The following is a 22,502-nucleotide window of genomic DNA, read 5'->3' on the forward strand; positions in this document are numbered from 1 at the left end:
TCTCCTTATAACGACGTCCTCTGAGTAGTCCCCGCGCGGAGATCCGAATGGGGGACTATTTTGTCTCTGGAATATTTTACCCAAGAGGACGCCATCATCATTAACCATACAGTAAAGCTGCATGCCCTCGGGAAAAATTACGGCTGTAGTTTCCCCTTGCTTTCAACCGTTCGCAGTACCAGCACAGCGAGGCTGTTTTGGTTAGTGTTACAAGGCCAGATCTGAAAAGGCTCCCGCCCCTCTTCAGGAACCAAGCGTTTGCCTGGCCTCTCAACAGATACCCCTCCGTTGTGGTTGCACCTACGGTACGGCTATCTGTATCGCTGAGGCACGCAAGCCTCCCCACCAACGGCAAGGTCCATGGTTCATGGGGGTAAGCAACATTAAAAAAAAATTAAAAAAAAACACTATTCAGGAATTGGGCTGGGAAGTCATTTCGTACCCACGTTATTCACCTGGCCTTGCGTCCTCACACTTTCACTCTCTAAGGAACAACCTTGAAGGAAACTTCCTGGCAGATTAAAACTGAGTGCCGGACCGAGACTCGAACTCGGGACCTTTGCCTTTCACGGGCAAGTGCTCTACCAACTGAGCTACCCAAGCACGCCCCGTCCTCACAGCTTTATTTCTGCCAGTACCTCGTCTCCTACCTTCCAAACTTTACAGAAGCTCTCCTGCGAACCTTGCAGAACTAGCACTCCTGAAAGAAAGGGTATTGCGGAGACATGGCTTAGCCACAGCCTTGGGGATGTTTCTACAATGAAATTTTCACTCTACAGCGGAGTGTGCGCTGATATGAAACTTACTCACAGATTAAAACTGTGTGCCGGACCGAGACTCGAACTCGGGACTTTGCCTTTCGGGGGCAAGTGCTCTACCAACTGAGCCACCCAAGCACGACTCACGCCCCGTCCTCACAGCTTCACTTCTGCCAGTACCTGGTCTCCTACCTTCCAAACTTTACAGAAGCTCTCCTCCGAACCTCCTGAAAGAAAGGATATTGCAGAGACATGGCTTAGTCACAGCCTGGGGGATGTTTCTAGAATGAAATTTTCACTCTACAGCGGAGTGTGCGCTGATACGAAAATCACGTGACATCTACAGTCGTGGTATCAAAAAGTTACTCCTGCACTCGCAGAACGTTGTACAAAGTGAAGAAGAACATATTATTGATTACTAAAGTCTCTGTTATATGTATCTGTTGCGTTTACTAAAACTATTGAAAAACGCTACAAACTTACGCACCAACCTTTTACTTTCTTCCCTACTTCTCCTCTTGACTAAAATGTTTACTCTGTTTCAGGTTCACGACATCATTATTCGGCCAACAGGAGAGTTTTACGGTTGATTTTGCACTGAATATTCCTTTCAACGTACTGTAATTTCTAATTCAAATGTTAACAAAACATCTGTTTTAAAGCTATATATATATATACTGTCAGAGTAGTTATAAATTATCTTCACACTGTCAAACCTGTCACACAATACAAAGTCCTTTCCTAGTTCTATGTGTTGTACTGCCTTCCCTGCGCAATGAGCACTACAGCCATACTGATGGCCAGTGTGTAGCCTTTTCATTATTTCTGGAGGGGGACAAAGGTCGTCTCTCTCCGGGAAAGCTGACCACGTATGTTCTAGTGCCATTCCTACGCAGTGTCCAACACCACGACGAGCTGCAGTCTGAGAAATGTAAGTATCTGAGATCTGATAAATGTTCCTAAAAAAATAAACTGGCTATTGGGTAATGAGCTGACCTCACATCTAGCATCGCCTACTGAAGTAATAATCTCATAAATATATTAGATGTTATCTGAGCTAATGAAACATCCAACCACCATTAAAACATTATCACGCATGCATATCCACTCATGAATATTCACCTCAGTACTATAATAAACTCGCAGGTTCGAATCCTGCCTCGGGCATGGATGTGTGTGTTGACCTTAGGTAAGTTAGGTTTAAGTAGTTCTAAGTTCTAGGGGACTGATGACCTCAGAAGTTGAGTCCCATAGTGCTTAGAGCCATTGGGGATAGGGCATACGCCCATATGGCTGTTCCTGTCATATTCGTGGCGAATACTGACCGTTCCTCCTTGGGCACCCCATACGCGTAATACATACGGCCTTGATAGACTCTGTTATATAGTTTGCCATTTGAACCATTTTAACTATAATAAACAACCTTAGCAAAGTGAAACTCACAGGGCGTAAGTTCAGTATATGTTTACTCTTGCAAATCTGGATTAGTAATAAAAGCTATTGCTCTCACATGAATTGTAACCAAAACAGCCGTCAAGACAGCATTGCAAATATTTGGATAAATACTATTACATAAACAACTGAAATGTACAGAATCCTCCGCTTGGACCCACAAGAGCACACAAGTGCAAGAAGTAATTCTCAGTACCTGGCACTTTAAAGCCTTCTATAGTTTATCATTCATGATTTTGTTTAATTACTTCACTTCTGCTTCTATCTGAGTAGTTGTAAAGTTCACAAATATTGACGTATCATGTTCTAAATAGAAGCATCGTCACCACTGAGTTTCACAAACGACGAGATACCTTGAGATTACGTACATAACTTCTCTGAGGCTGCAATAAAATCTATGATGCCCATACAAAACACACGATCTGCCACCAAAGTTTTAAAAAAGCACATATAAATCAGCGTGCTGGCAATAAAACATTCGACATTCTGAAAGTCTTAAGAATTTAGTGCACCCATATATAATTATGCGCTTTAAACAACTGCATCACAGCACAAACAAGTGGAGAGCATCACTGACTGATTACCAACTGACAGTGTCTCTGAACTGTGCCTCAAGTAAGTGAAGCTTTTTACTTCGCTGATGAAATGTTTATCAGAGAAAAAATAATGTTAAATGGCTTCATTATGCGAATGTAAACTCCCGATAACAAGGAGATATTCTGATGGAGACTTCCAGGACATGTGGCCACACTGCACCCCACAAGTGAAAGAGACCAAGAGACCTTGTTGACAGGATAGAGTAACTGACTGTGACGTGTGTCCTAGTACACATTACTCTATGTAAATGTTTGGCTGTCATATGCAAATGAAATGTTTAACAAAGAAAAAATATATACAACATCACTTCGGCTACCTGAAAAGGAAATTAAAACGTCATGCATAATGCACCCATTTTCAAACATCTCTGTGTTTATGACAGTATTGGAACAACCTGTGTTCTAGCACAAAGTACCGTTATCCAAGATGGCGTCGATGACGTCACCTAACCCCAACCTGCATTCTAGCACAAAGAACGATTATCCAAGATGGCGCCCGTGATGTCACAGACACACCCCCAGTGACATCATCCAAGACGGTGGATTTTGGCGGGAAGTTTGAATTTTGGCGGGAAAGTGCCACGTCCCCCTTGCCCAGAAAAATGGCGGGAGGTTCAAATTCCAACATGATAATGCATCACACCTAAGAAAATCGCGGGAAGATAGGTCACTTGCGCTTTCGCTACGAATGTAAGAAAATTGTGGAAAAGAAAGGACACTTGTACTAACCTCAGCCACCGGACCGCCACTTCCTCCTACGAACTGGCGCCAAGTTTGAATTCTGACAGTAAAAAAAGGTCACTTCTGCTTTCGCTACCAAAGTAAGAAAATTGTTGCAAACGAAGCTCACCACCACCATTAACCTAATTCACCAGGCCGCCACCTCTTCCTATGGTTTGCTGGTAAAAGGACTCAGCCTGCACTAGGCTGATGGAGAGAGGAAGGAATGTACTTTATTTATTTGGGGGCAATTTATTTAGGGACGGAGTATATTTATCACAGAACACATGCTCTGATAGTTCCCACAGCATACAGACCTGCAAACTATTCCTACATTACTCATGTATAAGATTGTGCACACACACGCTTGCTAATTGTAAACAGTAAAAAATAACCAATTGCACAGCCTACAGACATGCGGACATGTAAATAATGCAATACCATTCAGCCAAAGAACTCTTAAACAATAATAATCCATCTAAAAGACTCTGCTTTCTAATCGTCAACTATCGAAATCATACACCAGCCTTTATTTAAGGAATTAGAGGCTGCACCACCACCCAGTATATTCGCCACTGAGTCCAGAGCCCAACTGACTTAGTTCATATCTGTGCCACTAGAGGACGCCTGTAGTGACATTAGGTGAAGACGCCAGTACCGTAATCTAAGATGGCACCACCTAATGCGTTCACCACGAGCTCCAGACCCCAACTGTCTTAGTACAGTTCATCACCACCAGAGGACGCCTCCGTGACACCAGCTGATGACACAAGTACATTTATCCCTGATAGCGGTAAACAATGTGTTCTCCACGAGGTCTAGGTCTCAGTACCACCAGCAGCGGACGCTGTCATCCTTTTCGTGATGTAAACCAAGATGGTGAGGGAAAATGGTGTGAAAACCACTCAGCCTGCTCTGGGCTGCTGGGGAGAGCAAGGATGGAATGCAATCTATTTATTTTCAAACAACTTATTTAATCGTAGAGTATATCTATCACACTGATACAAAACATCCACCCTAATGTGCTTGGCGTCACAATACACACTCTGCAGACACGCAAACAACACCCAATTTTCCGAAATAATTTCAGTACATACCTGCAAACTGCTCCTAAATAATATAGCACAGTGATGTGTACACACACTAAGTACTCGTAAACTGTCCAAATAGCGCATATCATGGCCTGCAGACCCGCTCCCGAAATAATGCAATCAACGTGCGCAAGCACAGTCCACCACGCCCTGTCCATTAGAGTAGACAGGAGGTAGCGATAAGTGATGTATCCCTCAGATGTCTAACCGATCACAGCCCTGCTTGGCTTCTGCAAGCACGAGGTGGCGGCACCCCCATTCGTACGTGACACCTGAGAAATTCCTATCCAAATACGTGTTCACCTACACACATGTGCTGACGTGATCGAGCAGGAGCGCAACCGCGACCTGCAGCCGAAAGCTGGCCAAAGTTGTATGTAGGCGCCGTTAGTGACCGAGGGCTTATTTACATAGCGTGCAATCCAAGCAGAACCGCGCGCGTGGGATGTTCCTAGCTACCCTCACTCTAACTGCAGTCTGGCGAAGACACTGCAGAACTCCATTCAATAAAGCAGAACCTGCTTTCCCCTTAGTGATTCTAATGGACCATAAGTGACGACTCGCCATCTAAAACGTTCTCAACTTTATTCTTACGTCACACGGCACTGTAAAAAAATAACACCCAAGTCAACCTCGCAGAAAGTTTATAATGTCCCAGAAATAGTTAACTCTCGATTTCTAAATGTCTCAGCTTCTGTGCACGGAAATTCTTCCCATGACAGAACCTGTTTGCGAAAATAACATAGAACGCGCTCTTCCCAACGCTCCTAACTTGGTAGCCTTGCAGCTCTCAATATATGCAAACGTTCCCTCCTATATCCCACCACAATCAATCGAGCACTCTGATTGGCACTTATCGAATTTACATGCCGAATTAGTGATGCAGCTGGCATCGAAGCACCATACGCCTTTTCTTTCTGGGACTTTCTGTTGTTGTTTTGCACAGATCAACAAATTGCACTGACAGTTAAACACGCAAATGATGAGATTCACAAGAATGTTGGAAGCGAGGAAGATATTTACCAGTTTAACTAAAATTAAATACTACCATTGCTGCTACATTCTGACACCGGACAATGTACAGTTAATCTCTCCTCTTGCCGATTGCGCCTCAGTATCTATAGCGCATATAACTTTCCACGTAAAAAATCGCTCAGCGTTATCCATGTACTCAAGCTATATGTCATCACGATAGGTCACACAGTCATCCTCTCTAGTCATCCCAAAACATAAACAATAATAACTTTATAATGCAATATATACACAGTTTACACAGTGTAGGCCACACTAACATTAAAATTGAGAGGAATGTCGTTACACGTATTGCCAAATACATTGAGGTTAACGGACATCATTTTGAGCATTTTTTGCATTAATGTGGTATTTCTACATCTACACACATACTCCGCAATCCACCATACCGTTCGTGGCGGAGAAACTAGCATCTTCTCTCCCTGTTCCACTCCCAAAAAGAACGAGGGAAAAATGACTGCCTATATGCCTCTGTACGAGCCCTAATCTCTCTTATCTTATCTTTGTGGTCTTTCCGCGAAACGTAAGTTGGCGGCAGTAAAATTGTACTGCAGTCAGCCTCAAATGCTGGTTCTCTAAATTTCATCAGTAGCGATTCACGAAAAGAACGCCTCCTTTCCTCTAGAGACTCCCACCCGAGTTCCTGAAGCATGTCCCTAACACTCGCATGATAATCAAGCCTACCAGTAACAAATCTAGCAACCCGCCTCTGAATTGCTTCTATGTCCTCCCTCAATCTGACCTGATAGGGATCCCAAACGCTCGAGCAGTACTCAAGAATAGGTCGTACCAGCGTTCTATAAGCTGTCTCCTTTACAGATGAACCACATCTTCCCAAAATTCTACCAGTGAACTGAAGACGACCATCCGCCTTCCCCACAACTTCCATTACATGCTTGTACCACTTCATATCGCTCTGCAATGTTACGCCCAAATATTTAATCGACGTGACTGTGTCAAGCGCTACACTACTAGTGGAGTATTCAAACATTATGGGATTCTTTTTCCTATTCATCTGCATTAATTTACATTTATCTATATTTAGAGTTAGCTGCCATTCTTTACACCAATCACAAATCCTGTCCAAGTCATTTTGTATCCTCCTACAGTCACTCAACGGCGACACCTTCCCGCACACCACAGCATCATCAACAAACAGCCGCACATTGCTATCTACCCTATCCAAAAGATCATTTATTTAGATAGAAAACGACAGCGGACCTACCACACATCCCTGGGGCACTTCAGATAATACCCTCACCTCCGATGAACACTCACCATCGAGGACAACGTACTGGGTTCTATTACTTAAGAAGTCTTCGAGCCACTCACATACTTGGGAACCAATCCCATATGCTCGTACCTTAGTTAGAAGTCTGCAGTGGGGCACTGAGTCAAACGCCTTCCGAAAGTCAAGTCATCCATGGTTCGCAAGATATCATGTGAAAAAAGGGCGAGTTGCGTTTCGCAGGAGCGATGCTTTGTAAAGCCGTGCTGATGCATGGACAGCAACTTCTCTGCCTCAAGGAAATTCATTATATTCTAACTGAGAATATGTTCGAGAATCCTATATTTACAGGTAATCACGTTGTAACAGGATGCGTTCTCAGAAATGATAAGTTCACAAAGGTACATGTATCACATTGGAACAACCGAAATAAAATGTTCAGACGTACCTACGTTCTGTATTTTAATTTAAAAAGCTACCTGTTACCAAATGTTCGTCTAAAATTGTGAACCATATGTTTGTGACTATTACAACACCATCTATCACAAAGCGAAAAAAGTGGTCCAACTAAAACATTCATATTTCTTTACGTACTACACGAATATGTAATAAAAAATGAGGGTTCCTATTTTAAAAAACGCAGTTGATATTAGTTTGACCTCTGGCATCGCCATCTAGCGGGCCAACCATAGCGCCATCTGGTTTCCCCATTCAAGCTAGACGAGTTTCGTTCTTTGTAGTTTTTTCGTTTGATTCTTATTTCGTGAGATATTTGGCCCGGTCACTATCAATGGACCACCCTGTGTGTGTGTGTGTGTGTGTGTGTGTGTGTGTGTGTGTCTGTGTGTGTGTGTGTATGTGTGTGTTTGTGTGTGTGTGTGTATTGTATGTGTGTATGCATATGTAGTCTGAATCTCCTAAAGCTTGCACAACAAATATTGTAGAAATAGAAAGTGCTATTGACCTGTGTTTTCTACGGAATGGATTTGTAATCGAGAGCTCGAATTGTTAGCCAAGCAACAGTTCATAATAATACTTACAAAGTGTATTTTTTGCATTCTAATGCGAGACGTTTTCGAGATATCGTGTTTTGAAAAGATCCTATACTGACACTTCTATAATACCTGTGGTACCATATACTAAAGAACAATACAATGCATACAGTAGTTATGTGAATTCTGACTGGTAACAAGACAACCGAACATTACAGGACTTATCCAAAATGGGCACTGACAGTGGCAAAGGACGCTTCCAGCGTGGTATGAAACGACTGCTGCACATATGGTAGCATTTCAGCAGAGATGTCCAAAGCAGGTTGCACTAATACGCCATTGTATATCATCGGATGTAATGGTATGGCCTTGTAGATAGCGTCTTTCCCACAGAGAAAAGTCTACAGGTGTCAAATCCGGGGAATGGCCTTCTGAGTCCAATCCAATGATTTTTAAACAATTCATGAAGACATGCTGTTGTTTTTCATGCACTATGAGCTGGACAGCCATTATGTTGGTACCACAGGTTCCTCCTCCTATCAGCAGAGGAACTTTTTCTAGCATCCGTGGGAGATGGCCTGTTTGGAGACTGCATACTTGCTCACATTCAGTGTTTCGTTTATGAAACATGGCCCGAGAAGTTGACGGTTCATTATCCCACACCACATTTTACACTTTGTGGATGCTGATGTTCCACCTGATGAAACCAATGGGGATTGTCAACAGACCAGTAGCGCACGTTTTGGCGGTTTACCTGGCCATACTTGTTATCTATAGACTCTTTTGGGATATCTTGCTTCAGACACTGTGCAAGAACGATATGCATTCCTCCTCCACTTTCCATATACCATGAGCTTTTTCTGCAATGGTACATCCCATCGTCCACTCACGACCTGCTACTTGGACTGTTTCGCACTAACTGACTAGCAAGACGCAGTGCACTCAAGGAACGCACGAGTACACTGTAAGGAAACCTGACAACATCGTACCTAGCAACTATACGGGTTGAAATGAACAAACAAGTGTCAATGTCGAAAATGTTCAAAATGGCGATATCTCGTAAACAACTTGCACTTAAGTCCAGCAACAAACACCACTGACATTCTAATTCACCTTAATTTTACTATGTTAATGTCAACAGCCTCTGACTACCATCCATTCTATGAGAACCGCACATCAATAGCTCTTTTCATTTCCACAATTTCTGCGGTGCAAATTTTAGGTGATTCGAGTAGCAGGCCTGCCAGCAGAAAAGGAGGTGAGAATTATCGTATTGTTGGTAGAGAAACAGTAACATCAGAATGGATTGGTCGAGAGAGCTTTGTGATTGCGATTGTGAACTAGTTGTAGGATGTCACATGGATAAGAAGTTCTTCAGGGACATTTCAACTCTTCTACAGCTGCCCAAGTCCATTGTAGGTGATGTGTTTGTGAGGTCGAAATGCGAAGGAACAACCACAGCAAAACCAAGACCAGGGTGACCTCATGTACTGAAATGAAATGTCGTGTGACGAGGGCCTCCCGTCGGGTAGACCGTTCGCCTGGTGCAAGTCTTTCGATTTGACGCCACTTCGGCGACTTGCGCGTCGATGAGGATGAAATGATGATGATTAGGACAACACAACACCCAGTCCCTGAGCGGAGAAAATCTCCGACCCAGCCGGGAATCGAACCCGGGCCCTTTGGATTGACAGTCTGTCGCACTGACCACTCAGCTACCGGGGGTGGACACCTCATGTACTAATGAACAGGGACTGTCGAGCATTGCGGAGGGTGCTTATAAAAATCGCACGAAATTAGCGGAAGGAAACAGAAGTGCAGCAGTCAGAATGACTATGCATAGGGAGTAAAAAAAAGTGGGGTCAATGGTCGGGCAACTCCTCTAAAGCCAAACTGTCGTGTCGTCTGTGCTAAGCGATGCATGAAATGGCATAGAGAGAGACACCACTGGACAGTGGATGACTGGAAAGAAGTGTTTCGGAGCGACGACACACGCTATTCCTTGTGGCAATCCGATGGAAGTGTTTGGGGTTGGCAGTTGACTGCAGAACGTTCTGGACAACGTTACCTCCCATTAGGTATACTGTCAACAGTGAATTGCGGAGTTTTTCATGGTTTTTCATGGTTAATGTGTGGTCCCCATTTTGCGTTTACGAAAACGGTAAATGCCTAAGGATAAGGACACATTTTACAGCATTATGTTCTGGGTCCAGTAGTGGAACAGTTCCGCAGTGATTATTGTATCAGTTTATCGGTGCACCTTGTCATAAAGGAGCAGAATGGGGCACTCCGCAGAACTCACGGACTTTTAACGAGGTCAGGTGACTGGGTGTCACATCTGCCACACGTCTGTACGCAAGATTTCCACACTCCTAAACGTCCCTATGTCCACTGATTCCGATGAGTGAAGTGGAAACGTGAAGGGACACGTACAGCACAAAAGCGTACAGGCCGACCTCGACTGTTGACTGACAGAGACTGCCGGCAGTTGAAGAGGGTCCTAATGTGTAATAGGCAGACACCTATCCAGACCATCACACAGAAATTCCAAACTGCATCAAGATCCAGTGCAAGTACAATGACAGTCAGGTGGGAGGTGAGAATACTTGGATTTCATGCTCTCTCATGATGTCTAATAACCACTGAGGTCACTGATATGGAGTACCTGCCAATAGGTGGCAGCACAATGCACCTAATATGAAAAACGTATGTTTTTGGGTGTGTCCCAATACTTTTGATCACATAAGGTAACTCCACCAATATACATTACAGTAAGCAATTTTGAAAAATATGGCTGTCTCTCAGCAACAATATATTAGTTTCAGCATAGGATTATACAGCCAACCAGTTAGCTGTATAATCCCTTCCTGAAAAGATTACTCTATGCATAAATTCTGTTGCATGCCACATATTCAGCTAGAACAGCTGTCTGTAAGTCAACACATAATTCAGAGTGATTGTGTAAGTCTCAGGGATATGAATGCTCAAGGAGAAACATGTATTTGATATGTGAACTCAAAATTCGAAACTAGTATTCAACATACCAAAACGAAATTTGAGCGTTTCTGGAGTGGAATCACCATGGTACTTTGTGTATGGTGGCATAAAGACATTTATTTCTCTCTCGCTCTTTTTGCGAGTGGAACAGAACAGGAAATGGCTAGGAGTTGTACAGGGCGCCCTCCAGCATGCACTTTATGGTGGCTTGTGGAGTATGTAACTAGACGTAGATGTAGCTGCATTTTAACTCTAGAACGATTCTTTCAGAATGGCAACATAAATGACAGAAAAGAAAAGTTTGGTGTTAGCAGGGAAGTACCCACATGCTGGACACTACATTCATAAGTGTACCCAATCACACTATATGGATCATGGCCAGAGAATTTGGAAGTAAAACTGGTTTATTGAGCCTAATTTCGTTAACAACTGCGAAACATGATATGTATTTAAAATAAACCTTAAAAATATGTAGAGAAATGCTACGTATTACCAATGTACATAAAATAAACAGTACCCCAAGTATGGATAGAAAACCCTCAAAGTAATAAATAAAAACATTAAGAAACCAGCTTTTGAGCATTATTCTGACTGTGTTATTTACATCCAGTATGACAAGTACATTGATCTCAGGAGTATATATATTATGATAACCACAATGAAATTGTAGAATGATGAAATCTTCCCACAATATCGATCACTGCCAGAAATACTAGTCATTTGAACGAAATCATTTCAATCATTTTGGGTATGATAAAGTGGCATGTTATCGAATTATGATCTATGGAGGTGGTGGTTTGAGAATTACACAAACCAACATGCAAAACATTCCTGTGTAGACATGTCAAAATATAAAGCTGACAGGCAGATATTTACTTTAAATGCATTTTAGGAGTTATAGACATGAAAGCAAAATTTGCAAAAATGGAAATGGTAGTTGCACAGATGATAGATCAGACACTATAGAGAGAAACGAATCGCTTTCCGATAAACCTTCAAATCAATCATGGTGGTGACTTTTGTAATAGATTTTTCATGGTGGTACTGGGGAAGTATGGTACACACCACTATCCAACACTCCAGATGAAAGCAAGTATTGTGGAACATCTTAACACAATGATAAAATCTAAAATGTCGATCCATATGAATCTTCATAGTTCATGCAAATGAACTGATATATTCACACAAACAACTGATCAGTGTAACAGAACCATACATTGAACAATAAAATGAGGCAAATTGACATTCATGATAACAGACTTCTAAACATGATATGAAGTCATTTTAAAATACTGGAATCTCGCAAACATAAATTTAATGTAGGTGTTCTCTTCCATATTTTCAAATACTTGACAGCATTCTAGAAATATCCACGAAAAGAGTTTGTTGAGGTTTTCACAGTATCTGAGGTGCAGCAGGCGCATCCAAGAACACATGTCTTAAAGGATACCAGAAGTAACAAATACTGATGAGTTAAAGGTCAGGATATTTCAAAGAAGGGTTCTGCACTAAATTTATGAAGCATTTGAGGATAATAGTGGTTTCCGGATATCTAAAGCGAATACAGATTTGGAGTGCCTTATGCATGGAGCAGACATTATAAGAATAATAAAAAGAGGGAGAATAATGTGGGCTGAACATGTGCTTAGTGTGAATCCTGGAAGAATGGCTAAAAAGGCTTTGGAATGAAAACAATGAGAAAGGCACCAAAAGCAGTGGATATAAAATCTCTCCAAGGAAGGCAGAGAACCGTTCTGGGGACGGCAGAATGGAGCTCACATACATTTGTGATGCCATGAGAAGAAGAAGAGGTAACTTTCGTTAGTTCACAGTTTCTGCACTTAATAGGTAGAGAGACGTTTTATATTAGTCGTGTTTATTGAAGTATGTGGTGTGAGACATAAAGGAAATAAGGCAACTATTTGATAGCATGGATTTCCATTCCATCACAACAGGTAGCTGGTTATCAAAGACATGCTACATAACAATGCTTGTAAATACTTTATCTTCGCAGTATCTTAGCATGCCTCATAGAAAGGGCATCACACATGGTTGTGGTAGTCTTCCAGACAAGCTGCCAATATAGTTGCACATTCCAACTTCGCTGGAAGAAAGCTTGAAAAAAGACTAGCAAGTGTTGGTAAAGAAATAAATATGTTAGACAACACTTGCCAAGGCTGCTGTGTTATATATACCAAGACTAAAGATCAAGCAGAATGTCACACTCAAAATTGAGTTTTAAATGATGAAGCTATATATATATATATATATATGTGGAAGAAGAGACATTGTTGTAGGGCAGTGTAGTGCAGCAGTCACCCTAATGCTATAATTAACAGAGATCTGGTGCAAAGAACATTTTCGAGTAAAATTTCCAGGTTGCATACAAAGAATCTAATTTTGCAGTTTTCCCCAACCAAGAAATCTCATTTGCCTACATCAAAAAACTATATTCTATGTAAATAAAATGAAAACATAAAGGACAAAGAACTTGAACTGTTTAAGAATTCAATAGAATGTATAGGTCAATTTTTATATTTTTTTACCATAATAAATATATTTTTATCCCACAATTTTATCTAATTTGTCATTATCCTTTTTAAAGATTGTAGTATAACGATTGGAGGAGCAATTTTATGTTTTGCATCTAAAAGTAATAAAATTTTATCACCAAATTTAATTAGTACAAATTCAGCTTTTGAGATAACTTCTGAACAACCATTACTATACATCTTAAGTTCAGTTAATAGATTTTCAATGTTACCATTCTTGAACATTTTTGTTTATAGAGAAAAAAATTAAGAAATTCAAAAAATTAAAACATTTAAAGACAGGAACGGTTTTCCAGATTTTATCTCCTCTAGTTTTCTGAAAATATTTCTAAAGGAAATGAATACATGAAGTTAAAACATCATTAATTTTTTCTAATTTTTCATTCATTTATTTAATTATAAATTTTCAGTCAGCATTTTATGTTGTAAATCATAAGTTAAATTCTTTTTACCATGAATAATAATAACACAAGCAATTATATCATTCCATTAAATAATGCACATCATTTCACTGCTGTTTATTGCACAGCCAAAACATTCATTCTTCTAGATCTATTAACTACATAAAAGGGATAATTTTGAATAAAATTGAATGGACTTACATTTATATCACTATTTAGTTGATTTATTCTTTTAAAATATCTAACGTAACAGAATCAAAATTTGTTAAGAAATTATTTGGTGGTTCAAGATTCCATAATTCTTGTGGTAAACCTCCAGTTCATCCATTTTTAATATATATATATATATATATATATATATATATATATATATATATATATATATATATATAACATGATCACATAAAAGAGGACCAAGTAACTGATTATTTTTTCGATTACTTTGGAAAATTACAATAATAAATTAAAGGATGTAAAATACTCCAGAATAATAATAATTCGAAATCCCTATTTTAAATTTTCTTTTTCCTTGCAATCCACTCCAGCAAATTCAATTGTTTGAAGTTCCAAGAAAGAAATTGCAATTATTGGACTTTTAAGTCAGTCTATTTCAAGTAAATATTCTGGTTAGCACTTAACAAAAGGCAAGTGAATATTCTGGTTCGCACTTAACAAAAGGTACAGGAATTGAAGTCAATTACATTATCATTTCATCAGTTATAGTTATTTCTAAATTATCAGTTGTATAAAAAATTGTAATTTTATTGGATGATTTGCTCATAAATTATTGGTCCACCAAATTCAGAATTAGGTTTCAGTGAAGCAATAATATTAGTTTCTCTATGCAAATGATCATTATGCTTAACAAACATTCCCTCAGTCAAATTAAAATTTAAATTAATTAATTCAAATGGAATGATTTTTGAACATCTTCAGCAACTGTTTTTTTATTAGGTTCAATATTTTGATTATTAAGTAGTAACACACATGCAATATTATTTTCTTTTATATCCACTTATAATTTTTCATCATCTTCAGTAAAAATTTTATCTGCATTTATATGAATGTTTGGATTTTTTTGAATGAAAAAATTTCCTAATTTTTTCTAACTGTATTGACTAAGAGTAATTTCTATAGTTTCTCCATCACAATTAGGTTTATTATTTTTGTATATGTAAGGGTCTACAGATTCCGCGCAGCCGCACAGTGCATTAACATGCACTCGCCATCTGATCTGTCTGGAATGCAGACAATTTGCTTGGTCAGTAGACACACGTCTGGCAACACTGCGATGGGGAGTACACAACTGGCGGCAGTCCGCAACAGACAGTATTAACTAGTGCGGCCTCGGGCGCAAATATGTCTCTTTTCTTGGCTCACCATGGAGCCTTTCGATACAACTGTAATTGGCCGATGTTAGAATGTCAGACACAGTGATGATGGGTGCATGTAGTGTGTATGTTTTATAATCCGTCTTTGTTGATAAAACTGTTTAAACTTACTTCTCGTGTTCGTGTATTGCCATACTTCAAGGACCCACTGCTTGCAAATCCTGACAAAATATTCGTGTAATCATCATCCGGGTCAACAACACAGACTAACCCCCTTACAGAAGTAGTGTCAGAAGTGGGATAATTATGGAAAATCTACAGTCCTGAAGAGGCGCAGTACAATGTGAACTTCGAGCAGCAGCAGCGTGAACATCTTCCAACTATGCAGGGACATCCAACGCTGGAATTCAGGTTGGTCTACTCTGGTTTGGCTAGAATACGAAAGGCCGTGATGGATTTTTATTTTACATTTGAGTGACTCAATGGCGTTAAATTAGACGAAATGTCGTAATCCAGTCAGAGTAATGTTGTCGATCTATAAACTGTTATTAATGAATTGCAAGAAGAGATTCGGCAGTTAAAAGCAGGAAGAAGCGAGCGTAACATTCTGAGAGACTTTTCAAATGATAGTTCATGCAGTAAAAGTACAACTACAATAAATAATTTTTCACTATTGCCATCAGTACCAGTGTTTAGCGGGAAACCCGAAGATGATGTTAAAATGTTTTTTCGTACAATTGAAGGTGCCGCCCTGTTAGGATCATGGACAGATTCCGATAAGTTAATGGTTACCAAATTAAGAATTCAGCGAGCAGCACAAGATTTCATTAGCGCAGAGCCCACTTGCGTGAAAACAGAAGATTACAATGAGTTTAGAACGATTGCTGTTCAGAGATTTAAATGTAAAAACGCGATCAGATTTTGAAGAGAGCAACTTCACAGTTTGCGAATGCGACGAGACTAATCTATCGAGCAGTTTGCTGACAGAATTCGAAACATCAACGCTCAACCATACGAGTTAGTAGAAGATGAAAATGAAAATCGAGATCAGCTGTTCGAAGCCGACCAGAGAGCCTTGGACACATTCATTCATGGGTTGCACAGAGAGGAAGTAAGCAAAGCTGTTAGACTGGCGCGATGTAAAACGTTTCAGGAAGCAGTAGAATCAGCTGTTGGTTTCGTTGAAGCACTAAAGCGACCGAATGAGATGCAGAAACAAGAGCATAGAGTTTTTAACACAACTGTACAATGCTACAGATGCAATAGGCTGGGTCAAAAGCATAAGGATTGTAAAGACAATCGAATCTGCTATCATTGCGGGATGCAGGATCATGTTTCGAGAGATTGTCGCAACAACAAGAAAGGTAATCGCACAACAGAGAATCTGACAGATCTTTAAACGAGTACGGGGACTTACGGGCCACCACTCCATCCACCCCTTGCCGGAGACAGTGATTCCCGTTAGTTCCAGCGATAATCAGACCGAAAATGACTTCGTTATAGGTGCTGTATATCGTGGGAGCAACATCAAGCTACTTATTGACACAGGAGCACAGGCCTCATTAATGTGGTGTCAGAAGTGGGATAATTATGGAAAATCTATAGTCCTGAAGAGGCGCAGTACAATGTGAACTTCGAGCAGCAGCAGCGTGAACATCTTCCAACTATGCACGGACATCCAACACTGGAATTCAGGTTGGTCTACTCCAGTTTGGCTAGAATACGAAAGGCCGTGATGGATTTTTATTTTACATTTGAGCGATCCTAGAACAGGATAAATTGAAACCGCCATTATATAAAGTGCTAGTGTTAAATGGAAGAAAGCTACGTAACTATGGAGAAGTTGTAGAATTAATTCTTAGCCAAGGCCAAGATAGAGGTAAAAATAAAGATAAATACACAGCAAGGGTGCAAGTAGTTTCAAATAACGAAACGCATTATGATGGTGTACTTGGATTTGATTTCTTGTCCACTCACGAGGCAGAGATATTTGTCACAGAAAGAAAGATCAGACTAGGCCGTAGTAACTACAACCTAAGAAATCGTACTTCAAATCGTCCTCAAAAGAGCTGCAATACTGACGTCGTGGGAATGGATCGCCCAAACGATGCATCAGTTCAAGTCGATGTTCAAATTGATCAGCCTCAGTAAATTTCCAGGTGAGCAGGAAAGACAATTTACATTGAAATTAAGTCACCCCAATGCAAGGAAGGAGCTTTGTTATTAATTGAGCGATCCGAGAAATGCATTGTTATGTTACTAGAAGTGTAGGTGTAGCTACAATGGTGAGACAGATAGTTGCAAACGTCCCAGTTACAATAACGAATATGAGCAATGAGGATGTTGTTTTGCCACAAGGAAGGAAAGTTGCTGAAGTGTCGAGCATAAGTAAAAATGACGTAATACAGATTCCAGATGAGGCAACAAATGCTGCAGTTATAAACACAGATTTTTGTAACAGTACCGCAAAATTGCAATGAGGAGACGAAATTAATAATGAACTGAAGTGCAAGATTTGGCAAAAGATATAACATTTGACAGTTGATGAAGAGAAGATTTTAGCGCCTGTTTTGCTGGAGTATGCAGATTTACTCCGAGAACGTGCAAATTTACCTGTCACTCATTTAGTCCAGCATCACATTCATACAGGGAATGCAGCCCCAATCACACAGAAACCTTACCGAATACCATTTAGTCAGAGTTGGTAGAAGATATGGTTAATGAACCGTTAGAAGCCGGAATTACAAAACCAAGAGATCCCTCAGACCCACCGTGGTGTTCGCCTGTTGTAATTGTAAAAAAGAAATCAATTTCAGGAGAACCACAGTTCCATTTTTGCGTTGATTACCGATCCCTGAATGCTGTGACCACACCTGACATTTACCCCTCCCCAAATTTAGTGGAAACCTTGGATTACTTGGGCAGATGTCGAATTTTTTCAGTATGTGATTTAACAAGTGGTTATCACCAGTTAAGAGTGCATCCAGATGATCAAGGAAAAACTTCATTTGTAACAGCAACAGGAGTATACAAGCATCTTTGTATGCCATTTGGACTTCGTCATGCTCCAGCTACATTTCAACACCTGATGGATTCAGTTTTATGAGAGCTCACCCCAACAGAAGAAATTGTTTACCTTGATGATGTAATAATTTTTGGTGAAAACATGAAGCAGCATACTGAGAGATTACAAGCTGTTTTTGAGCATATAAGAAACGCAAACCTGTCTTTATCAACAAATGAACGTCATTTTGCACAAATTAAAGTTAACTATGTTGGTCATGTTATAACCAGTGAAGGTGTTCGACCTGATCCAAAATTAATTGAAGATGTAAAGAATTTTCCTGAACCATAGAATTTGAAAGAACTACAATCATTCTTGGGATTGTCAAATTTCTAGAGGCGATTCACAGCCGGTTATGCGAATATAGCAAACCCAATTACACAGCTACTGAAGAAAGGAGCCACATTTAATTGGTCAACATAATGCAAAAAGGCAATGGATGAGCTTAAAACTGCTCTAACCACAGCCCCAGTGTTAGCCTATCTGGATTTCAGTAACCCTTTTATTCTTTCAACCGATGCATCCAATTTTGCCATAGGTGCAATCTTGTCTAAAGAAGTTGATGGTCATCAGCATCCAATCTCATTTGCATCCAGACAATTAAACAAAGCAGAATGTAATTATACTACAACTGAGAAGGAGCTTTGTGCTTTGGTTTTTGGTATAACACTTAACAGACGTTTCTTAACAGGAAGAGAATTTACAGTTATTACAGATCATGCCGCACTTAATGGTTATCGAGCTTGAAGGATCCAACTTCCAGATTAATAAGATGGGTATTAAGACTGAGTGAGTACCAATTTAAGGTTATTCACCAAACTGGTAAACAATATGTGAATGCTGATGCAATGAGTCGAAAAGTCTATGTTTGTGTTACAATAAGTCGAGAAGAAGAGTTAAAGGCGGCTCAAGAAGAACATCCACAATGCAAATTATGGAATAATGATCAACGTTTTGACGAAAAGGATGGATTATTCCACAAAATCACTAGTAAAGGAAACCGCCTAGTTATTCCTGAGAGCATGAAACAGCAAATCAAGAAAGGGCAACACGATTCTTTATTATCAGGACATTGCAGTAAAAAATCAACAGACATTAAAATGGCTCAAATGCTTTGGTGGCTGAGTCGAAAAGCTGACGTTTTCGAGTTTGTTTCACAATGTGATTCCTGTAACAAATGGAACAATGTAGGAAAAAGTAGAATGCTATTGCAAGAACTGCCAGAAACAAGTGAACCATTTTAATGAGTAGGACTAGATGTCATTGAACCGTTGCCTAAGACTAAATATGGAAACAAGTACATGTTGACAATGTTAGATCATTTCTCTAGACACCTTCTCATGATTCCAATACCTGATCAGAGCGCTGAGACCATAGCTAAAGTTTTTATAAAGGAATAGATTCTTAAGTTTGGATCGCATTAAGTACAATTAGTGATCAAGGAACGAATTTTATGAGTGAATTACTTAAACAGACTTGTAAGCTCAACAAATAACTCAGTTAAGGACTACACCAGCACACCCTGAAGGAAATGGAAGCGTCGAGGACGTCCACAGAACAATTATTAAAATGGTTAGCCATTATGTGAGCAGCAAACATGGCAATTGGGATGTCTGTTTACTGCACTTGGTAAGTTGTTACAATGCCAAAATGCACAGCTTAACTAGCCTAAGTCCATAGAGATCTCGTATGGAAGAAGAATGCATTCACCCTTGGACTTTGCATGATCGACTGCCAGAATCAGCAATGAACACGTAAAGGATCTAGCACACAAGCTAAAGGAATCATGGAGGGGAGTGGAACAGTGGAATCATCAATCCTTTCTTCAGCAAGCAAGACAACATGACCACCAAGCAGCAGTGCCGCAGTATCGAGTTGGAGATCTTGTGTGTCTGAGCAATGTGGTGTTAAAGAAGAGTCAATTCAAAAAGTTTAAAAACTTTTGGAAAGGACCATATCCAGTCTTGGAGGTGTTGTCGCCAGTCACTCTTAAGTTCCAACTGCCCTTTCGTTCGATTGTCGTTCATGTCAATCGTGTAAAGCCATTTCTGGGTAGATTTCCTGCAGTGTCGCAAGACGATGAGGACTGACTGAGAGACAGACCTGCTGTTCTCAAACCCAGGAAGCGAGGATCGTGAGGTCGCAGTCCAGGCTTTGAGGCCGAGGCATCGCCATGTTCCAAGAATTCTTGTTCCAGACACCCCTACAATTTGTTTAAACGTGTGTAGTGTGTGAGAGTGCTTATGTGAATGTGTTGTGAAAATTTAGTATTGAAGCTACTGCACGAGTGCACAAGTGAAACTAACACTTTTATTCCACAGGTTACCCCATGAAACTCATTTATCTTACGTTCATTGTTACGTTCATAGTATTTAGAACTAATTAAACATGTTCATTTTTATTCTAATGCTTGCTATGATAGCTTATTCTACTAATGCTCTAGTAATAGTACCACAGAGTACATGTGTTTTGTTTGAACCATGATCAGACATGGTAGTTTCAACAAGTAATACAAAACTTGTCCTCAAGTACAATCTGAGTGAAATCCAGCAACAGTTCAATTCTGTAAAGAAGCAAAGTGACCTAGTTCGTTCTGTTAAGGGTAATGATACAATTTTGAAAATGGGTGTATATTGGTATAATAACTTGATCACAGCCAAAATGCAGGTAGAGTCTACATTTGCTAATTATGCACAAGAGATTTATTGTTTTTTAAAGCTTTTGCCACATAAAATTTTAATTAGGCAGAAATGAGCCTGGTTTGATTTTGGAGGGAGTATCCTTTGTACTGTATTAGATACTTTAACTAGTCGAAACCTACTGGAAGTTAAAGGCAAAATATTAGCTCTTGAACAACAGTCCACTACAGATTCAACTAACCACTCTAATGAAATTATCGTATTAAAGAATATGCAATGAACCATTACTAACCACACAGTTTTCATCGAACAGATTTTAAAGCAATTTATGTCACATTTCCACGTACTTCATAATGAAATGAACGCAAATATCCAAGAACTATTCCAAGGATTAAATGCTGTGAGTGCACACTTAGATTTAAACACTCTTTTGTTAAGGGTTACTGATAGTTTATCAAATGCTAGAATTGATGTCCTTAACTTAAGAACAGCCTTAGAAAGTAGTTCAAATGATTGTCTGAGCAGTGTACTGCTACATCCAGAACAATTATTATACATCCTACTATCAACTGAATGAAAGGTAGATGCAACATATACCATGATTTACCCTGTAACTCTTACAATTTATATGCTTGCTATAAATTAATCACTAAACACTCCTTAATGATTGAAGATGAATTAACTGTTATCGTTCCTATTCCCATTGTTAGATCAAAGCATAATTTTGAAATGTATAAGATTTATACTTACCTTGTGAAATGGAGACAGGCAGGTATTCATGTAAATTATGTACTGAATAATTATCTACTGATAAGCAAGGATCAAAGATATTTTGTGTCCCTAAATGAAAATGATTTGCATATATGTAAACATAGTCATAAGTTAATTTGCCCTGAATTGGCAGTATTCTTAGACAGTAGAGTGTACAGCTGTGAGAAAGAATTGTTTATGAATCATCCCCCAACAGATGATTGCCCTAGCATTTTAATGCATCTTCATCATCCATTTCTTAAACGATATTCTGAAGATATAATTTTCTCATTTAACTCCACCATTGATGTCGCATTTACATGTGAAAACTGTGATACATCTGAGCTACCCTTTACATTAAAATTGAACAATAGTGGATTAATCTTGAATGCCACACATTGTGATTTATCATGTGAACTATTTGATATGCCTAGTGTGTTGCCAACTACATTTCATGCAACTGGACATTTGCTATTAACTAGAATGTTCTCTGATTATTACAACGATACATATGTATTAACATATGGAAAGCATTCCTTATCAAGTTTTTCTGAAGACAATAATTTGATTAAGGACATCCATGAAAATGTAATCTCTTCAAATAATGGCTTAAATGTCATTGAAGCAGTAAATAGAATTAAGTCCTTCGATTGCTCCTGTAATGTTAATGCTTACTTGATTGTCAGTTGTGTTTTTATTGCTTTTATTAATTTGTCTTTTATCAACAACATTTGTCATGTATGAAATTGTCATTTTGAAGGCACGCTTCTCTGTACTGCATGTTGCTGTGTCTGCAATGCCTTCTGATGCCAGAAATGGAGAAATAGATTCATAACGCCCAGGAGGTCGTTTTGAGCCACCTATGGTTGCTCTTTTTCTCTGGGGAGAGTGATGTAAAG

The 22,502-nt window shown here is 39.6% G+C and overlaps 1 protein-coding gene and 2 non-coding genes across 3 annotated transcripts in view; 1 reads left to right on the top strand and 2 right to left on the bottom strand.

The window, feature by feature from the left end:
* LOC124596033 (dehydrogenase/reductase SDR family member 11-like) overlaps positions 1-1,502 on the top strand; it is a 61,047-nt gene extending 59,545 nt beyond the window's left edge. Inside the window, exon 6 of the mRNA XM_047134997.1 lies at positions 1,304-1,502. Within this exon, the coding sequence (XP_046990953.1) occupies positions 1,304-1,348 (45 nt within the window). The 3' untranslated portion in view covers positions 1,349-1,502. The remainder of the gene's footprint in view (positions 1-1,303) is intronic.
* On the bottom strand, positions 530-604 carry Trnas-uga. The gene has a single exon. It is a non-coding gene; the product is annotated as a tRNA-Ser (tRNA).
* On the bottom strand, positions 824-897 carry Trnas-cga. Its single transcript has one exon. It is a non-coding gene; the product is annotated as a tRNA-Ser (tRNA).
* Positions 1,503-22,502: the final 21,000 nt, after the last annotated feature.

Source organism: Schistocerca americana, chromosome 2 (genome assembly GCF_021461395.2).
Source record: "Schistocerca americana isolate TAMUIC-IGC-003095 chromosome 2, iqSchAmer2.1, whole genome shotgun sequence".
In the NCBI taxonomy this organism is placed as follows: domain Eukaryota; kingdom Metazoa; phylum Arthropoda; class Insecta; order Orthoptera; family Acrididae; genus Schistocerca; species Schistocerca americana.